Below are 22,014 nucleotides of genomic sequence, written 5' to 3'. Positions count from 1 at the left end.
TCTAGCATGCGATGGAGTTGCTAATGCTAACATTTAGCTTCTATTAGCAGAGACGTTCTCTGCTGTTTCCTGGTACCAAAAACGAACAGTCTTCCCTGATTGTGAGCCAAGATGGATAAGTCCATGAACGCAAAGTTACAGTGTGACGTAGATTTGATTGGCTTTTTCTAATCTGAGTGGTCACCTGTAGAAAGTCTGTCGGCGGCTAATGTAGGAAATAGGAGTAAAACAACCTTTTCACATTTAGCTTGTATGTAAAATTTGTTTTAAAACATGTTTTTTTTCTTTTTCAGTGAACTTGCTCTTTAAAGAAACAACTTTAAACCATAATGTGTTAAATGTTGCTCCTAGCCTGGCAAGCCAGACTAAATAAATGTATTATTTAGTCTGGCCATGCTCCATTGACGGCTCTCGGTTGTGGGGCGGGTTCTACCGTTGTCTTTCAAATCATCTCCGCATGCCACTGGACAATGAATGTGACATACTCTTGTTTCACTCTGTTGCATCATCCCACCCACCAGGCATATAGAGTGCCCTGATTGGCCCACAAAGCGGATAAAGCTCTGTGATTTGTTCACTAAGCAGATAGAGCACTATGATTGGCCCACCATTATGGACCAATCACAGCTGTTTATGTGTTTGAAACCCCTCTAGAGAGCTGTGATTGGCTAGCCAGAGTCCTGGTAGGAGCTGCTGAGGTTCCAATGGAGCATGCCTAGACCATTCTTTGCAAAGCAAGAATTTGGTCTAGTTCACTAGGCTATGTTGCTCCAGCACACACAGAACCTTAAAATACAGCTCTAAAATGCTCTGAACATCAATTCAAAGTTCACTTATGCGCGACACACAGAGATAGCAACACAAAAAAATAACATCAGTCAATAGGAAAGAAGGCGTTTCTAATATCATCAGCATTTGGGGGCTGGTTTTGAATAGAAATGGAAGCTTAGATTCTTCTTTTTGGTGTTTAGTCTCATAAAAAGTACATTTTAGAACCTGCTCTGTTGTCAGAAAAATGAAAATAACTGTCCAGGAGGCAAACTGTGCAAAGCACCACCAGGATTAAGTGAATATTTGTAGGATGAGTCAGCTGATTTGAGATTCATCCTGACTATATTTGGTAATGACACTGGCATTCCTGTTGAAGTAGAATTAGGGAACAAAAGTAGGAGTAAAAAGGCCTAAATTATCTGCATAGATGGACATTTTTTTAAAAACCCGCACCTGCAAACAAATAAAAATGATAATTGTGTAGAAAATCAGCTAGCTATAGGAGATTTCAATCCTGACATCCTTCCCGTCTGAACAGTTGAAACACAGCGAGTGTGTTCACACTTAGATCTCTGAACAGTAGAACACACACAAAGCCAGTGGATCAGGTCCCAAACACTCGAGTCTGAAAATAAGAAATCCAGCAGAACAATCAGCCTAAGCCCTCTTATCTCCACTCAGACGTCGGATATTGGAGGATGAAGGAGCAACACAAAGAGGGGGGGAGGAAAAAAAAGATGTTAAAAGGAACTTTTTGGGAAAACTGGAAAAGTATTTGAGAGGAGGGATGGTTTTTATTCTCTGACCTCAAAATGAAATAGATGAATAAAAGAGAGCGACATTTTATTATGAAGGTGACAATAATAGCCTTGGATCAGATGTTTTCCTGAACTGGCTCTGCCTTGAACGCTAAAAAGCCTCTTGATGCTTCTCTGTTCTTTACAGCGAAGACCAACAACTGCCGTTTGCCGTCAATAACCACAGTTCCTCCAAGACTACAGCGCATCACCAGGAACTTCAGCCAAACATGCGGGGAGTCATGCAACGGCTCCATTCCATTAAGCTGCAAAGTTTCAGATCAAGTCCCCTTATCTACTAGAATATATTAATCCAGTTTCATTTCGGCTAGAGTGCAACTACAGCAAATGTAAACTACCTACATTGAAAGTTGTTTTGAGAAAAATCCATCAATTTTCCACTTTTAACCATTCTGGCCTCCAAAAAGGCACAAAAATCAACCAGGAATTCATGTAAACAGATGAAGTTTTTTATTATTTTTGCTAAATTGAAGACCTATATTTGGAAAACCTCTCTCCCTTAGAGATTTAACGTTGAGAGCTACGGAGGTGTCTCTTATGTTCACTTAGGTTTCCTCAGGGCCGGCGCAGTGCGACAGGCTGAGCTTAGCAAGCAGGAGGCAGACAGGTGGACAAACAATGAACAAATGCAGGTAAGGTCAAACTTACTGGGGATGCCTGAGGTTAAGGCCGGTAGAGGCTCTGGAAGGCAAAGAGAGAGAGAGGAAGTGTTATTGGAAGCAGGAAGAATAGAAAGGAAATTTTTAAGGCCAAAGAGAAACTTTCCTGTTTTATTCCAATATTCACTCTACATTTTCTGTTTAATGATTTAATTTTAATTTTTTCTAACCGTGATAGCAGACACGCTGGGATGGAAAAGCTGAGAGAAGAAGAAGAAAAAGGTGAATATGGGAAAACGGTAAAAAGGAGGAAGCATTGAAATGGGAACGGAAGGATGGGCTGGAATTTATCGCTTTTTAATATTTGCTGGAGGATCTCATGAAAGTGTGGAAACAGAAAACGGTAATGGATGGATGAAAGAGGGAGGATACATGATAGGACAAAGTGAACAATGACGGCATGTTTTTCCAGGTGAATCTGCAACCAAAGGGAAGCAAAACCGAGCTGGAAATGGCGCCAAAATCCCGACGAGTCGTCTCAAAGCACTTCCCACAGTTAACGTGCCAACTGAGGTCAGTTGATTATGCCAAATAGTTAAGTTTCCTGTTTGAGGATTACAGCAGATTGTATTGAGTCACTGACCAGTGTCAGAGACTTCACAGCAATCCCCGTACTAGGCAAGCATGTAGCGACAGTGGAGAGAAACTCCAACAGAGCCTGGCTCAGTATGAGCCGCCATCTGCCGCGAGTCACTGAGGGTTTGAGAAGTTGTTCTATAAAAACTCAAGTCTGCCAAATTCCAGACACTTATCCTTCTAGCTCTACGCCAGTTCCTGCATCTGATCCAAAAAACTTGGAATAATGACATGCTAATCGCACGATACCTGGGAAACTCCCGGTTATTTACAGTACTCATCTTTTCCAGACTGGCAAGCAGCCTCTGGCGCACTTTGAGTTCTGCAAAATGTTGCTTTCTCTCCAGGAATTACTCATGTGCTTATGTGTGATGCTTGATGTCTGAGACTTTTTGGGAAGATATTAGCGTGGGTGAAGATGGAGAGAGAGAGGGGGAGAGAGAGAGACAATGAGGGTGAGCAGGAACGAGAGGAAGGATGGGATGGTGCAAGACTTGGGGAGATTTAATCAAAGATGGATTAAAATCCATGCCTAAAGGTCATTTGTGCCCTACTTTCTTGTTTAATTTCCACGTATTTTTCTTTTTGATGGGTGCGAGTGCAACTGAGAAAATGCGTTTCTCTTTTTTCTGATCTGGACTTTGATAAAACCAGAAAACAAATCCAAAGCACTTTAGTCTTGATCAAACGTGAGACTTACGTGCACACTGCTCCAGCTCTATGCTGTTGCTCATGTGGATGTTGTCTATTCTGATGTGTCCTCTGGTTGGGTGATCAAAAAATCCCTCAAACACCACCTGCAACACAAGATATTTATTGTGAAACCACATATTTTTGCACACGTTGTAAATTTCGATGACTACCAGAAACAAAAGGCACCTGATACTCTTTGGGGCTTTGTGGCAGGATGGTTCGACCCTCTCTCCAGTGAGGACCCTGGTCACCTTTCAGTGCCCATAACGGGGTGTCCTCCTGGTTGTTGTCCCTCAGCAGGACCCTCAGGCTTCCCTGCGCCTCCCCCTGGAGCTGGTAGTAGAACAGGAGGCAGAGCGGGCCTCGTTCTGGCCCTACCTCGGGACTCAGCAGCCGGGCTTTCTTCCGTTGAGTGTGAGAACCTGCATCCAGGTGTAGATAGTTCCCAGAAAAATCTGGTAGAAAACAAAGATGCACCGATTATTACACATTATTAGATTATATTTTTTTAAATAAGGATTTTAGAAGGTGTCAAACGGTAAAAACAGGAAAACAAGTGTAAAGTTTCCCCCAACCAAACACTAATTTGATTATTTGGGCTCCAGAAGGTGATTCTACATGGATGCTGTCCTCTGCCTATCTGTGTTGGTCTGTCTGTTCTCCCTGGCTTCGGCAGTAAATAAAATGAACAGATTTTGCAGTTTTTCAAGCTCAATAAATAATGCATTTGGGTTGAGGTAACTTGGATCTTCACTTGGAGGCAAGGAGAGAATGGGGACCTAAATTACCATTGCTCATTAAATACACTTAGGGAAAAGTTGCAGTGTTTTTCTGTCGTTCCTCGTTTGATCTTGGCAAATGTACAAAGGGACAGAATTAATTAGCAACGCTCCACGGGAGGAATATGCAGGGATGTGAAACTGGCTCTGAGGGATGGAGGGAGGATGTCTCTGTGCTGTCATGGTACACCAGCCCTGTTTTTTAGTCTTTGTTTATGTGTGAGTTTTTCTGTCAGTCATCATCTGTGTCTATAGGGTGGTCTAGCTCATAGTCTGGAATGAAACTCTGACCTTTATTCTGTTGGGCAGTTGCACCACATGCAATCCACCATCCAATTAAATTGAGAAGAAATTTGTGGACAACCAGCTTCATTCGAGGCTTAATTTCCAAGTCAGTTTTTTGCCCTCACTGGTAAATTTAATATCGTTGTACCTTTGTTCTTCCTGCTATCTGCTCCTTCAGACTGCACTAATTGTATAAATGGCCTGTATTTAATATGGCGCGTTCAAGAGTCCTGGAACCCCCCAAGGCGCTTTACAACACAACCAGTCATTCACCCATTCACACACACATTCACACACTGGTGGGGATGAGCTACGATGTAGCCACAGCTGGCCTGGGGAGCACTGACAGAGGCGAGGCTGCCGAGCACTGGCGCCACCGGTCCCTCCGACCACCACCAGCAGGCAACGTGGGTTAAGTGTCTTGCCCAAGGACACAACGACAGCGACAGACTGAGCGGGGCTCGAACCTGCAACCTTCCGATTATGGGGTGAGCACTTAACTCCTGTGCCACCGTCGCCCCATGCATGTCCAAACATGATGTAGTGCAGCTTGGTGCAGTTGGTACTCACTAATGTGTGATTGCACTGAACAAATTTAAGATGGACACAACAAGATAAAGAGATGACGACTGTTTTCCCAGAGTGAGCCGCAGGTCATGATGGGTGAAGAACAAAGTCACTTCCAAAATCGAAAATGAAACCGGAGATTGCTGATCAATCGTCCAAAGGGACAACATTTCCACACGGGTAGAGTTTTCATCAGAGCCCCTGCTCAGTGGGAGGAGACCTCTCTGGATTATTCAGAAAGGCTAAACTGTAAATTTGGGCCTGAATTGGCAGTAAATACATGTGGAAAACACAAAATTTCACATGCAAGATACATGTTTGCAGATAGATTTGGAAGTTAAAAAAGGTTGTGTGTCATTTTTGTAATGAAAACTTTTCAATTTATAATAAATGCTACTTTTAAACCTTTATTTCTATCAAAGTAACAGTTTTTTTAACTAAGCTAGAGCTTTAACATGGATGTCTGTGATTGTTGTGTTAAAAACTTCACCAGTTTCACATTTAAAACAACTCTGATGCCCTCTGACTAAAAACCACACCTGATAGTTTTGTGGAGTGGGTAGGTGTCCTAGGAGGCGCTGTTTATCTGCTTTAAGCCTGTTAACTGTAATGCTAGCAGTTAGCTTTTTCAGTTCACTGATCGCCAATAAAAAGCACAAGAAGGAGAAAAGAAGTAGTTTGCCTTTCCTGTTTGCATCATGGTGGAGCCTGGAAGTAAATGTAAGCGTTTTGGAGGTGAAGAAGATAATTAAAACTGGAGTTAACATCGGCCCAGCCTACATTAGTTTGAGGGAGCTAAAGGAGGCTACAAAATCATGGACTGATGGTGACCTAGCTTTGTTGCTGCTGGACTTGTAGGTAACAAATTTTGTCCAGCAGTGTGGATCTTTTTACTTGGTGTTTTTTTTTAAGTATTAATCGGCTCATGTTAGTGTTAGCTCATGGTTAGCACTAGCTAAAGCTGGCTGCAGCAGGGTTGTTTCTGATGTTGGCAATTCCTCTGTCAACCACTTACTACTTTGAAATTCCCATAAAGTTTGGAATTTCTCACTGTTTGGTCAACTTTTCTCTGAAATCGTCCGTTAATGGCGGCGGCTGTGGGTTTGATTTGCATACGGAGGCAGCTTGCAGACGGGGTGCAGCCCTAATGTTGCTGCAGAACAAGACTTAAAGTCATGTTGCTGTCAAACATGGAGACAGGGACGCTGCTAAGTCAATTTCCCATCGTCACACAAGCACACATGTATACAGTCAGCCTGCAGAGATATGCAACGAGCTCTGCCTTATGTCAGGACCTCGCCTGTTTATGGAGGAGCTGCTCAGCCAACCATAAACTTGATGGCTTCAACAGATGCAAGGAAGACCTTGCTGCAGCAAGGTCATGTGTGTGCAGGGAATGCACACCTAGAGTGTTTTATACTTGAAGAGTCTTACCTTAAGCTGTGCTAGCATCTGTGTGTGTGAGTGAAGGTAAAAAGCCTCAGGGAGAGCTGGAGAGCTAAGGCAGCACTTCTGTCCAAGCCATCATCTGACTTATCTGACCGCTTTGGGCTATGTGTGTGCACCTTGAGGATGTGCAAGTCAATGATAATGTGCGTGGGTGGGTGTTAGAGAGGTATGTGAAGCGGTGAGTGTAAAGGTGATTGATAAAACAGTCCTGGTTATCCGTCTGCACTCTTATTAAAGATGCACAGATGTGGAAAAAGCCAAGTACCACTGAGGGACATGGGAGAGAGGACACGGAGGAGAGAAAGGAGCGATCAGACTGATGGAGTGAGAGGGCTGGAGGTGGAAAGGAGTGGTGGAAATGCAGAAATTATACAAAGAAGTTGAGAAAAAGGTTTATGACTTATAGAGGAGGGGTAGACCAAAAGAGGCCCGGTGCCGTAAGGGAAGCGGGGACAAAATGAAAAACTGAGGATGGAGAAAAGAGACTAGTTGGAACATTAGTGGAGAATGAAATGTATGATGGATTAAAAGAAGAGAAAGGGCAAAGCTGAAGACAGATCATTAGGAACAAAGATGCTTAAAGGATGAAATAAAAAGATGAAATGAGGAATACCTTAAAAAGTCCAAAAATGAAAGGGTTACGGAGCGTGTTATGAAGGAACAGTAAAAGACAACTTGGTAAACTAGGTTAAAGAAAGTGAAACTGTTTGCATTTTCCCCTGCAAACTCTAATTAAGACACGATACGCAGCTCCAGCAGATCAGAGGGAAATCCTTGCATCACAGTTGCTTCCAGTCGCTCCTCAAAGTGCGGGAAAAAAATCATCTTCCACCACGAGACAAATGTTTGGTTCCTAATTAGCCCAAGAAGGCTTTGTGCCGAGGAAGGTCAGAAAAGCAGGAAATTTCCCCCCAAAATTCAGAGAACATATAGAAAAACTAACCGTCAAACTGTAACTAATGGTTGAAAGACACCAATAAAATCATGTAAGGACAACATATTTTTTAACTCAACCTACAGTTAGATTTTTAGTCTTGGAGTAGATTTGTTTTCTAATATTGATTCATTTCATGTAACTTAGTTTGCAGTAACATATAGGTTGGAGCAGCTGAATACATTTAAAATAATTCGGCAAAATTCAGGAATGCTGCTGACTGAACTGTGCAGCGATTAGATGTGTTGCAGCTTTGCATCACATTTCCAGAGGAGAAAAATCTGACTTTTAATGGGATTTGACTCATGAGGGAGTTAAATAGAAAATATGTTTATTTCAGTTGGATTTAGGTTTCCAGAGATTATTCTGTTCTGCAAAATGACTTTATATGAAGAACAATAAACAAAATGGACTTTTTTTCTTGAAACTGCACATGATTAGCTAACAAATCTGTATGTACATGTCCAAAGTTTGCATCAGTTGAGATTCTGCCTCACACCAGTGGATAAAACCACCTCATCCTGCTGCAAGAGTCCATGTCGGCATCACAGATCAGAAGATGCTGTCTAGCATAAACATTTATGCGTCGTCTTACTGTCTGATCCCAGCGACAGGTCCTGCCACGTCCCGTGTGTGCCGTGTCCGCTTGAACCGCTGCTGGCTGTGTGCAAAGTCCAGCTCACGCCCGAGTGGGGATCTGCCGACCAGCCGCACAGGCTCTTCTCAAAGTCACACACAGCCGACAGCGACGGCGAGGTGGCTGCCAGTCGAGAAACAGAGATCAGAAATAAAAATGTCTGAAAGTGAACCTGAGTTTTCACAAATCCTCTCATCTCCCTCTTTGTTTCTATCTTTACTTTTAGATATTTCCCTGATACGATTAGAAAAGTACAGGAAAGCTCCCCGAGGCTGCGGGGATCTTTGAGGGATTACAAATGAAATGGCAGGATAGTAAAGGTTGAGATTATTTTGAGGTAAAAAAAAATGAAAGATGTGAAATTAAATGATAAAATTATGCAGCTCAAACCACAACTGCTGTACGTAAACTCCAGCGAGGCTTCCAGCCTGACAGTCAGTTGACCTATAGCTGTGAAATCATATTCCCGGTGCGCCGCTGCGTGTACGAGGAGGTTAAGATCCTCCGGCTGTGAGAGCTTATTTTCCCTTAAACACAGTTCCTGTGGGACTCCTGAATGTAGCAGACTTCAAAGCCCAGAGGCCTTGTGGTGCACAGTGACATCATCACTTTGACCTTAAGAACGTGAGTGTGTGTGTGTGTGAGAGAGAGAGAGAGAGAGAGAGAGAGAGAGAGAGAGAGAGAGAGAGAGAGAGAGAGAGAGAGAGATCTGCATTAATCAGAGTGGAGATGCTGTTTTATTCTTTGTACCTGGTCTCATTGCAGAAGTTGTCTGCTCCACCTTGGGAACAGTGGGGGTCACAGTGTCTGGGAGGGTGGTGATTTCTGTCAGGAAGAGAAAACAAACACATTAATAACTCTATTTGTGAGGTTATCTGACCAACTTTTGAAGTAATATACAATTTTATTATGGAATGAGAAACACAAATCTCTTTTTAAACCTTTAACTTGCAGGTCATCCGCCTGGTAGAGCAGATTTTAGTAACAGCATCTTATTCAAACGGGAAATAAGCTTAACTCAAAAAAAATTCTAAATTAAAATAATTCTTAAAATTATGGAGGTATTTGGACAAAAAGTTAGACACTATTACATTACAATGACATTATGTAAATATTAATTGTATTGTTTTATTACTTTACATTAAAGTTTAGCCCTTTAACTATAATGAATGAAAGGCAAAAGATTTAATTTAGTTATAAATTGGTCTGGTCTTCTCGGTCTTCATTAATAACATCTAAGGGTATTTATTGTATTTTTGAAGTGTAAACCTGTCATTTTCTGACATAAATACAACTTTACAGCTGCAGCTGTTAAGCGAACATTTGAAGAGAGATGGTTTTCATTTTCAAAAATAATTTCTATGAAAGAGGATTAGACCACCAAAAAAAAAAAAAAAACAAATTCTTCTATTGCAGATTTCTGAGAATGATGTGAGAAAGTCAGGATTCTGAGATTAGTCAGGGTTCAGACTTTATTTTTCTGGGATTAACATCAAAAACTCCATAAATATCTAACATATCTGAATAATTGCAAAATAACTCATTTGTTTCCATTGTGAAAAATTTTTGGGGTGTTTATTTCTTAAAAATTATGTAAAAATTAAATTCCAATAAAACACCGAAAAGCTGCTTAAACTTGCATTTTATATTAAAAAGAGTCCATTTTTAATGTGGAAGTACCAGTGTGGCTCCTCCAGACACTTCATGCAGATTAACAGGACAGAATAGATTCTGGTTTCTTTGTCACAAACTTTTCACTGAGTTCATCTCAGAAGTCTCTCCTTTCTCCACCTCACTCAATTATCTCACATTTTATTTTCATCCCTTCATCTCTCTACTTCCTGCTCCGCACCAATCTCTGTCCTCCACAATACATCAGACCACTTTCAGTTCCTCTGTGCAAAACTCCACACAACCCCTGAAGATTTGTTACACACACACACACACACACACACACACACACACACACACACACACACACACACACATACACACACACACACACACACACACACACACACACACACACACACACACACACACACACACACACACACACACACACACACAGCCTCTTTGGCACGGGGAGGCAGAGGAGTGAAATCCTATCTAGTGTTGTTTCTGTTTCACCACAACTGTAATTTTTCTCTTCATAACTCTTTTCTCCGCTCTCCTTCTGTCACCTCTCGCTGAGTTATTTTTTGATTTCCAGTCGCCCCTTGCTTTTGTATTCCCACATCTCTCCTTTTATGTTCTGTCCTCCCTTTTTTCCTCCCATCTCACGACTTCCTCTGAACCTTTCAGCACTGCCTTGTTTGCCAGGACTCGGTTCAGTGTTTTCTCTTGCAGATTTCAACCAGCAGCTCAGTAAATCTCTTCACTGCTGTTGATTTATCTCTAGCCCTGCTCTGGTGGATGTCTCCATGACTCACACGGCGATCTCGCCCTCCGTCTCTCTGCATGTGTTATTTAGATTATAAATTGTCAAACTTTACTAACAACTTTCATTCTTCTGCAGCTTCTGGGTTTATCTGTGTGTTTATAACTTTAATAGCTGTTTGCAAAAGCATGCAGGGTGACCATGTAAACTTAAATACTACTTTATATGTACATTGGATGATCAGCTCCTGCTGCTGACATTAAGTGGTTTTAATGTTGTGCCCTTTACTGCTGTAATTAGCTCATCCTGAAGGGAGGGTGTGTTGAAAATGGAAATAGAAAGACATAAAAAAGGAGTATGCAGCCTTTTTCACCTCGAAGAACCATTTTTCTAATTAGTGACCATGCACAGGCTTCTATTTCTGTCTCCATCTTTTTTTCCCACCTGTCTAATCCAATTGTGATTTCCCCCATCCCTCCCCCGCACCCTTAACTTCCTCTATTTCTCACCAGCTTCATCATCTGTCATCCCCATCCTGTTTCTCTTCATCAGAGTCCTCTCTGTGGCAGCTGCAAAGGTCACTCCATTCATTTAAATAAGTAACATTAACATTGGAGTCTAAATAATTATTAGATGAGTTATTATTGAAATCTGCAGAAAATTAACAAAAAGACAAATGCACGGCAGCATCATGGGTGGAATCTGATTTTAAAGTCCGCGGCCGGCCTCAGGTGGGTCATCGTGAATGCCATAAGCAAATAAATACTACGACATGCACACACTTGGTAAACAGAAACAGGAAGTGTCACAGGCCCACAGGTTCGCCATAAAGCTGCTGACTGAGCAAATGGAAACAGAAAAATCTGTTCAATTATGGAAAGAGCTCTGGGTATAAATCCACCTGTGTCAGCCTAAATAATGACTACCGACATACTCTGTGAAAGAGGGAGAGAAAGGACGTGGCTCCTTCCTCGTTTATTTGTTTACTACATGCTTCAAATTTTTTAAATTTCTGTAATATTTACATTTATTGTCTTTGTTTACATGCACAGTTCTGTGGCCGTGCAACAGTGTTGGTTTCAACATTTTAAAATAAAATGTAGAACGTGTGGCATTTGGAGGACGAAGATTGCCACTGCAGAGATAAAATACTTAGTTTCATCACGTAAAAATGAAGTAAGAATGACATCCTGTGGTCAAATGTGGGTACTGCAGCCTATTTTTCTAGATGCATGAGTTCCGAGAGTTATCAGGACTGTTGCCAGTTAAGGATCAGCACCAGAAGGTTTTAGAATAGAGGCAACAGTAGCTCGGGAGGTAGAGCGGGTTGTCCAGCAACCGGGAGGTTGTAGGATTGATCCCAGCTTCCGGCAGAGAACTCTGCTATTGTGTCCTTGGGCAAGATGCTTAACTCATTGACTGACGACAAAAGTCGGAACGAGCCCCCGCACCGTGAAAACAAACATCTCAGCTCTAAAGCCGATCTTCATCCATGTACTTCACACGTCACGTGATCAGGAAGCAGAAAATCCATGTGCTAGGAGATAGTTTTGGGCCGCTGCTGTAAAAAAAAGTGAGGCGCGCACCGGAAAAGCTTCAGCCGATCACAATTTGACAACAGATTATGAAAGAATGGATAACGCTGGAAACACGCAGATTCTTCCTGATGTAAGAGGCGAGTCTCCTCTGTTACTTTTGGCATCGGCATCATCAGAGCGCAACGTTCTGTGACTCTTAAAAAAGAAAACTCTGAAAACTCTGAAAAACGCTCGCGGTGAAGGGCTTTTCTGATCAGGAAATGGCTGGCGGGTTTTCCAAGGGCACTGCTCAGCCTAAAACAGCAGGGGTCTAACTCAGCTCATCGGAGTTGTGTGTTTCTGCCAGCTCCATGACAGGAAGTGGGTGCACCCCTCATAGGTGTGTGGGGGAGGAAGGGGAGGTGACCCGCGGCACCTGCAAGGGGTGGAGCCTGATCCTTACCCCAAAAGTAGCATGAGGTGATCGGTAAACACAGTGATGCCCCAAGGGGTGGCCATGGCCACCCCTAGAAAATTGCTGGCCCCCCAGGAAAAGCCAGTGTTAATAAATCATATTGTTTAGTCAAACCATAAATTGATATTTTTATTCAAGGCATTATTGTAAAACAAAATAAAAATAATACAATTAATGTGTAAAGGAATAATCAAAATAAAAAAATACATGTTTCTGCTGCTCACTATTTTACATTTTTTTTATCTCCAAAGTTTTTGTGAACACAGCAACAGGTGAATTAAATAAAAATGAAATAACTTTTAAAATAAAAATTTAAATAAAATTTTAAATAACTAAAATTAATTTTTCTGAAATGTTTGTTTGTAAAATTAAAGTTAAATGTTTTGGATACATACTTTCTAAATTTTTTTTAATCTATTTTTTATTTTTTTAATAAAAATGAATAAAGGAGCTATGCAATACATTGTCACAGGCAAAACTCTGCCAGAGTTACCACAAGGACCTATTTGATGTGCCACCCTAAAATTTTCTTTTACCCTGTCTGGTCACCCTTATCAACTTTTTCTTGAGGTGCCCCTGAGTGAACGGTGTGAGATGATGTATGCTACACAGAAACATAACTCTGCCCCCTAGCTAATCAGCGGCCACAGTTGCAATAGTGGCCCGACTTAAACTTGAAAGGCGTTATAAGTGCGGGCCATTTATTATTTAGATGACCATCAGTGAGTTAACAGATGAATCCATTTCATTGTACAATTGAGTTGTTCATTTGAAAAAGTAGTCTGAGATATTTTAAGAGACGATTTGTTCTAATTCACCGTTAGCTCAACGTTAGCCACACAAAATCTGTATTTTAAATGAAAGCAAAAGTTACAAAATATATTGGATATTCTTAAACCCAAGACATGTTACCCTCATAAATAACAGAACTATAACAACTATCACACAAAATCCTCCAAACTTCTGATTATTTTCTTTAGGATCCTGACTAAATTCTCTTGTTTAAAATTTTAGAGGTCATCTTAAATTTCCTCCAGTTAAATAATGTGATTTGGGAAAAATAGCAGCAATTCCTTCAAAAATCGTCGTCCGAGTTGGTAACATGGAAATGTGAAGCACAAAAGCTAAATAAATGAGTAGGTTTGAAAAATTTACATCGTTAAAATTCATGACACCGAAATTTAAAAGCAACATATTGTTTCATTTAAAAAATGGAATATTATATGGATGTATGGATAAGCAGCTGAATGAGGAAAAGGGTGGTGAACGAGATGGAAAAGTAGGAAGGCATATCTGGGAAAGTCTGAAAAGTCACGGTGAATCAAAGTTAAATATTTATATTGGCAAAGTTGGATCATTTTTGCACACAGACGCGAATAAACAGTATAAACCACAGCGAAGCTCGGACCCAGCCTAAGTGCTTCCATGTGTGAAATATCACAAGATGAGAAGCAATGGAACCATCCGACCAAACTTTCCTAGAAGAAAAAGGAAAATTTTTGTCCGTCCATCCATCCGCTTATCTGGGGGTCAGGTCACCGGGGCAGCAGCCTAAGCAGAGAGGCCCAGACTTCCCTCTCCCCAGCCATTTGTGCCAGCTCCTCCGGGAGAATCCCAAGACATTCCCTGGCCAGCCGTGAGATATAGTCCCTCCGGCGTGTCCTGGGTCTTCCTTTAGGTACACCTAAAGTCATTTCGGCTGCTTGATTCCGCAATCTCTTTCTTTCACCTCCAAAATCTCGTGACCACAGGTGAGGGCAGTAGCGACGCCGGGGGGTGGGGGTGGGTGGGGGGGTGGGGGGGTGGGGTGCTATAGCTACCACTGGATTAGTCATTGCACCCCCATAGCACCCCCAAGTAAATATTAGATTTTTTTTCTTTTTACAATTTAATTGTAATTTAACATGTGGATGTGATAATATTTAAAATACAAAACAAAAATGATCAGTAAATTATCATATAGATAGTAAAAACTTAAACCAAAACCGGAAATTGATGTTAACCTTTGACCTCATTTTCCACCTGCGAACGAGTGAAAGGTAGAGCTCGTGGTAAAATGGATCGGTTTTTGTTGCCCACATTTCCACGGGTTCAGTCAGAAACGAATGAATGTTTGGAAGTGATCTCAGACCCACAAAAACCTACGGATCTGGATGAAGAGAGTCAACCCTCAACTGCCGCAGCAGTCGAGGGTTTTGCCGCTGGAAATGCTAACACTAACGTTAGCTAGCCTTGCAACACTATAGATGGTTTTCTGTGTGGCTGTATGTGTTTATGATTTCATGGAAAAATCAGTGATTATTCATATGTTTATGATGTATATTAATGATTGTTTCAGGTGTTGTTGAGGTTTTGTGCACGCATGTGCATCTGCTAGTGTTGAAGGTGATTTAGAGAACAATAGGTACGCATGACCACTTCCTCCATAGCACCCTCAATAAAAAGACTAGCTCCTTCATAGCACCTGCAGAAAAACATTTCTGGAGCCGCCACTGGGTGAGGTGTGAACGTAGATCCACCGGTAAATCGAGAGCGTCACCTTCTGGCTCAGATCTCTCTTCACCACAACAGACCGGTACAACGCCTGCGTCACTGCATATGCAGCACCAATCTACTTATCTATCTCATGCTCCATCTTTCCCCAAGACCCCGAGATAGTTAAACTCCTCTGCTTGGGGCAGGACCTCATCCCTGACCCGGTGAAGGCATTCTACCCTTTACTGACTCAAGACAATGGTCTCAGATTTAGAGGAGCTCATTCTTATTTTTGTGTTTTGTTCAAAAAAAGACTTAAATTTCAGCCACAAAAATCTTTATCAAATATCTGGATAAAAAGGCCAACATTGTTTTTTCCCATGACTATAAAATAAAATTTTAACATTAAAATCCTTGTTTTATAATTTGGAATTAAAAAAAGGTAATTTCTTGCAGGATTTTTAATGATCATTAAAAGTAAACTGGTTGGTGAGAAGTTCAAGTTTTACGATAGGAAAAAACCTAATAAAACATCACCTGCTGGGAGGATTGGCAGCAGCTTTAATGCTGTGGATGATTGTTTGGAAGGAGCCTGATAATCTCGCAAAACGCTGACGCATTTCCTCTTAGTCAAAAATCTTTAACTAAAGGAACTAAAACTAGCAAATTATCAATTTTACCTACCAAATCTAATAGTTTCAGTAAATAGGAATTACTTTCAAGCTAGCCTTTTCAGTAACTTAATGTAATGTGCAGTTTTTTTATATCTGATTTGTGGATGTATTTCTAATTTGAAGACCAGAACCCGATAATTTTACTTCCTAAAAGAATAAATAAACATTTTAGTGCCCTCATTAACCAAATTTTATATTTAAATCCAACACATTCTCACACCTAAATGAGATGTTTGGGAGGTGACCTGTAAGCTAATCCGTGTGTGTGTGTGTGTGTGTGTGTGTGTGTGAGTGTGTGTGTGTGTGTGTGTGTGTGTGTGTGTGTGTGTGTGTGTGTGTGTGTGTGTGTGTGTGTGTGTATGTGTTTGCACCGTGGTGGGGGCTTGTTACAGGAGCTTTGGCAGCAGATGGACTAACTTCAGCACAAGCCACAAACATTTACACTCACCCATTTTTCCTCTAACATTATTTTCCATTATCTCTTAGATCTAAAATGTTTTTCACATCCACACCAATAAGAAATCAAATAAGTGTCAATCTTGCTCCTTTTTGGGGACTTTTGACTTTCCTGTCCTATGAAATAAAATGACTCAATTCTTCTGGGTGGGATGTCATCTTGCATGTACATATGTGCTATTTTGGTGTTTAATAGCATTACTTTTACTTGGTCTTTATGATATCTGCCTCTCTCTCAATGCCTGCTGGAGAAGGGAAGAAGCTACCTGTGACCCTGGTGGCTAAAAAGTAGTTTAGAAACTGAGTGTGTGTTTTTACTAAAGTGAAACACGAGAGGGAGGAGTAGGAGAAATTGAGGATCACATACAAATATCTGAACTGGATCCAGGCTCACATGTGATAGTAATCAATGCTGGACCTGACACACACACACACACACACACACACACACACACACACACACACACACACACACACACACACACACACACACACACACACACACACATGCTTAGCTAAAATCCAATGATTGGCTGGAAATGTGGAACAGCAAAACAACACCAGAATGTTCTACATTAGTCAGAAGCAGGAATCAAGTGTGTGTGTGTGTGTGTGTGTGTGTGTGTGTGTGTGTGTGTGTGTGTGTGTGTGTGTGTGTGTCTGTGTGTGTGTGTGTGTGTGTGTGTGTGTGTGTGTGTGTGTGTGTGTGTGTGAGAAAGCTATTCCAGATAATTATGACAAGGTGCAAACTGTTTGCTTTGATTTGTCACTGCATATTAACAATGTTCCTGTGTTAATTTTCCATTTTGAATTTTGACAGAGATTTGTTGATAACGTTTCCACAAATTTGCAAAAGATAAATTAAAAAAGTTCATACCGATACGAGACTAACTTCACTTTTGAAAGCATCAGAAATGGCAGACTTCAAACTGGCAAATCAGGACAAATTAGAGGAAAAACACAATCATTGGATCAGATTTTCAGCATTCTGAGCAGTTTGTGATCTTACAGGAGCGTCGGTAGTACATGAACAAAAACAAAGCAGTTAACTGCTACGATGTCTCTCCGGACATGAGCAGCTTTCGCTGTCTGTCGCTCTTTGTCATTTTCCTCAAGTACTCCAATCATATAACGACGTAGAACACTGTCTTTGTCAGAGGGGATGAAACACTAAACATGCATTTACACAATAAGAACAAACCCTTCAAAATCTTCATGCCAAACAAGTGTGTGTGTGTGTGTGTGTGTGTGTGTGTGTGTGTGTGTGTGTGTGTGTGTGTGTGTGTGTGTGTGTGTGTCCATACATCTGTGGCTGCCTGCCTGCCAACAGCTAGGTGTGGACTGAAAGAGATGAGAGCAGAGCAGATGTTCTGATAGCTCAGTCATTTAAAACCTGAACAGAACTGGCAGCTCGTGAGTTCTCTGTTCACATCCAACAGTCGAGTTTACGGGACCTAAATTACATGTTGCCTCCATAGCTAGCGTGAATAATTGGAAATAAACAGTAATCCTTTAGCTTTCGTTTATCGTGTTTGCACTGAAGTTTGGTGCAGTGATGAGATGCTGAGATGCTGAGCTGCTCAGCTGCGTGAAGAACCACATATCCGTAGATCTGGATTGGATATTTTTGGGGGCTGAGATTGTTTCTCTCGTGTGAGGAACATGAATGAGGTTGGTGAACTTGATTGTGGAGAATAAAAATGACGCAGAAGAAGTAATGGAGAAAAAAATGAATAAAGTTAATTAAAGGGAGACTAAGCAATTTTGCTTTTAGCACCCCGTATTGTCCAATTTGTAAAACTGAAAGCAAAACTTCTCTTCCCGCTGTGCGTTTGTCTTTTTAACACCTTAATCTAACGGCTGAAACGTCTCCCCAGCCTTCATTCGTATCTACAGGAGTGACTTATCACTAAATGAAATGAATCAACTGTGTTTATGATCTAAAACATGCTGGAAGCAGACTGCAGCGCCAGGTAAATCGGCTCTTTTTTTAAGTTCAACAGACCGGACCGACACTCTGAAGTTGCAAGTGTGATGGTTGGGAACTGAATGACATTTCATTCAACCTGTAATGGGTCATTTTAGCACAAAGTGGTGCAAGAAAATGATTTTAAAATATGAAAAAGTTGCAAAGAATCCCTTTAGCTGAGCTCTGCATTTTTGGTGTAGATCAGGTATGTGAGAAAAGTAGATGCTTACACTAAACTCAATCCCTGAATACTTTGCTTTCTAAAATGAGTTTAGTTCTTGAAAGATGTTTTTAACAAAACACAAATAATAATAATCCAGATTTGTATAATTTTCAAGGCCCTTTTGCAGGAGGGGCACTAAAAATGTCCGTCCCTTTTCCTGTTTGTCTCCAGCACCAGTCCCCTCTCCCTCTTTCACTGTACATTTGCAGCAGGAACCCACTTAAGCCCAGAAGAGCCGAATGGCTCTGCATCTTCTGTGTGTCGGTGCCGTGTGTAAACAGATGTGTTCAGTGAACTGAGGCTGATGCTTTGCTAAATATTTCTTTTTTTTTTTTGGCTTCTTCAGGAACAAACACACACACACACACACACACACACACACACACACAAGCAAGGAGGGAAAACAAACTGGTTTTCATTCCTCCAGATGGACTTTATCACAGTTTGTTTCAGGAGAACAATCACAGGAAGATGATGGGATTATTTTCTATTATTGTCACAAAGAAGTCAACGGTGATATAGTTGTAGAAGAAGTAGTTGCCATGGTGTTTGAGAGAAGTGGAAACAAACTGTTTTCATGTCTAATGCACAGATCACATCCAGAGGGCAAACATCTGGCAGGCAGACCTACAGACAATCAGTGCAACTGTAGAAGAGTCCAGATGTTGGTCTTTGCAGAGATGGCTGCTGACTGCTCGTGATTTGCTTTAGATGCAATCGCAAACAAGGTGAGTGGACTGAATAAAGTTGTGCCGGGGTCAATGATGCGCACGGCAGCCAGTGGGCTTAATAGTGAAAACCACGTGTTAGAAAACGTTTGTTTTATTTATATGTAAAACTTCAAGAACTTTTTTTTATTTTTTATTGATATGACATCCAAGGCCCTGTCCACACGTAGCCGGGGATCTGCTAAAACGTAGATATTTTTCTACGTTTTGGCCTGTCATCCACACGAAAACGGAGTTTTTTCACACGAAAACGGATCTTTTTAAAAATTCCGGCCAAAGTGAAGATCTGCGTTTTCTCCGTTTTGGGTGTCTGCGTGTGGACAGACAAAACCGGAGTTTTAAGGTCCGCAACGTCACTTTCCGCGACAAAAAAATGCTGACATCACGTGTGCGACCTGTGTTTACACTAGCCGACAGCATGGATGCCCTCAGAGCTGCGCTCGCTTTATCAATTGTCCAAGCGCTTTTTGCTTGTTTGTTTTTGCAAGTGGAATTAGTGCTCCTTACGGAAGACCACAGACGAAGGACGAGGTTAAGAATGGGGGAAGTACTGCCGCCTACAGGTCTGGCATGTCCTTAACAACGTATTTATCCGGGTACGTGTGGACAGAGTTTTTTTTTAAACGAGGTGGTGTGGATGCAAGTTTTTGGAGGGGTGGATCTTCGTTTTAAAAAAAACCCGGCTACGTGTGGACTAGGCCCAAGTTAGAAGCGAAAACATTCCACTTAAAGAGTAGTTTAATATATTCCACCCTGCTTTTAACCCCGATAGAGCAATAATATTTATTTATTTATTTAAATTAATTGGGGGCAAAAAGTGCATAAAATAAAATAAAAAACAATGAGGAAAATGTAAAATAATCTACTAATGAGGTTTCAGTGTTTCTATGTTATTTTTTCAGCTATTTTTTATTTTGACAACTAAAGGGTTACACATTTTGTCCTCTAGGGGAAGAGTTGAAACCTCAGATGTGTTGTGTTTTGGAATTATGAAAGAGAATAGATGAAGCTGAAGAGTTTGATGTGTAAAATGTGCATGGTATGTAAAAGTTGTGTCACTAAGGATTAAAAACTGATAACGATATTTTCCGATATTACGTTTTAAGGCCAATAATATCGGATATTAATCCATTTAGAGAAAAGCCAAAGTGACTATGTGCATTTTTCCTGGCGATAGGGGGATGTACATACCTAAGTCACTGCAAGCAAGCTGTATTTTTCTGTACAAGTAAGACCTTACCAACCCGCCATTTTTGAATGAGTACTTCATCAGACCATTACACCTTCAGCAAAATGACAAACACACATGACTCCCTTTCATCACTGGCAGCGAATGTAAAACAATGTTTATAAATGGTGAAAATTTTGTAACCACTTGTTACAAATCAGTAAATGCATTTTGTCCTCACAGGCTCACGTAGAAGGAAACATGGCACCTAATATGGTGTTGCTCAGACACTTAGAACCGCTCCCATATATTTTAGACCTGATTTGTATGGTTATATGTTACAAAGCCACCAATATTTTTCAACAACTGGGCATCATTTAATTAATTTTCAACAACATTTTGATGGATATTTCCAGAGATTAACAGTAAAAACTACACATTGTCACTTTAAATTACAGCAGATATAATATCAGTGATGGCTCATTTTGATTTTCCCTTTCCTTCCTTCCACTGTGTGGCTGAAATCTCATCCCTGATAATCATCCCAGCCATCTAAAAAGAAAAAAGTGCTCCCGTTTTTCAGCGTTCCCATCACAAGCAGCCTACTGGTTTGGCCTGACACATCTGGGATGTATTGTTCCCTTCGGGCCCTTCGTCTCTCTCCGACTGCACACATGAGTTCAGAAATACAGAACTGTATCCATCAGCTGTAGCCAACAGCCCACTCTACATCCACTGGGAGCAGGTACGTGTCATTTCCTGTTCTTGTCTTCACCTGTCACATGTCACAGCAAAACTAAAGCAGTAACATCACGGCTCGTAAAGGGAAAAGAGAGGACATCTTTTTAGAGCACTACTTGAATAAAGTTTTAGAGAAAAAGGAGCAATCATAATTTTAATTAAATGATGAGAAATGATTTTAATGCACATCATAAATTGCACAATGGCTTGCTGCAGACACTAAAATTACAAGGCTGCACAAAAACTCCACAAAAAATGTGGTCATACATACATTATCATACACGTTACACCGATCAGTAAGGAAACCTGCATGTATGAGTGCTGAACAATTTTACCCCAATAATCCCAAAGTAGAAAAACGTAATGTGAAAACCAAAAAAAAAAAAAAAAAGAAAAAAAAAGGATATTTTGACACGATTGCTCAGCTCACTTTATTCTGCAGCTAATCCCGTGCTGGAAGCATGTTACAAACCTAAACAATGTTTTCCACAGCTGGACACTGTTGGGAAAAGTCCTGTGACCTAGACATTTTAATCCGCAGCCAGACATGTTGAGAAGCCTCCAACGGAGCAAGATGATTAACTTCAACCACTAAACGTACGGAATGCATGGCAGCCAGCATTCAGAGACTACTGTGTTGACCACACATTCATGGATATAAACTGTACATATTTAAAATATACTAAATACAACTATATGATGATAAAACTGTAAATTTGATTTAAAATCTAGTTTATAGATTTTCATAATTCACCGCTGATGTCGTTGTTTATTATGAGACACAATTGCTAACAAGGATAAAAATAAGAATGTATGGACTTCTGTATTTTGATTATTATTTTTAAATGTAGATTTTATATTTATATATTAAAGTTTGAATTTGGAACAATTTAATAAAAAGCTATATTTAAAAAAATACTTCCATGGGGTGTTAAGGGTTGTGTAGAATACAGTCTACTGTACAGTGCTTCCTTTAAAAGCAATTTTAATGAAAAAATAATCAAATATTTATTTTGACGGGCACAACACTGGGTTAATGT

General features: G+C 40.7%; 1 protein-coding gene across 4 annotated transcripts in view; it reads right to left on the bottom strand.

Moving 5' to 3' along the window:
* LOC107390185 (neuropilin-2) overlaps positions 1–22,014 on the bottom strand; it is a 113,787-nt gene that overhangs the window by 12,225 nt on the left and 79,548 nt on the right. For 2 of the 4 annotated variants that reach the window (XM_015966754.3, XM_015966753.3), the window contains exons 12-16: positions 8,919–8,993; positions 8,127–8,291; positions 3,704–3,972; positions 3,525–3,621; positions 2,238–2,270 (exon numbers count right to left, since the gene is read on the bottom strand). In XM_015966754.3, the coding sequence (XP_015822240.1) occupies positions 2,238–2,270; positions 3,525–3,621; positions 3,704–3,972; positions 8,127–8,291; positions 8,919–8,993 (639 nt within the window). The remainder of the gene's footprint in view (positions 1–2,237; positions 2,271–3,524; positions 3,622–3,703; positions 3,973–8,126; positions 8,292–8,918; positions 8,994–22,014) is intronic. The other 2 variants (XM_015966755.3, XM_070543936.1) reach the window with 1 other exon arrangement.

This window comes from Nothobranchius furzeri, chromosome 14 (genome assembly GCF_043380555.1).
Source record: "Nothobranchius furzeri strain GRZ-AD chromosome 14, NfurGRZ-RIMD1, whole genome shotgun sequence".
Taxonomy (NCBI): Eukaryota; Metazoa; Chordata; class Actinopteri; order Cyprinodontiformes; family Nothobranchiidae; genus Nothobranchius; species Nothobranchius furzeri.
This window is presented reverse-complemented; position numbering and strand designations above follow the sequence as displayed.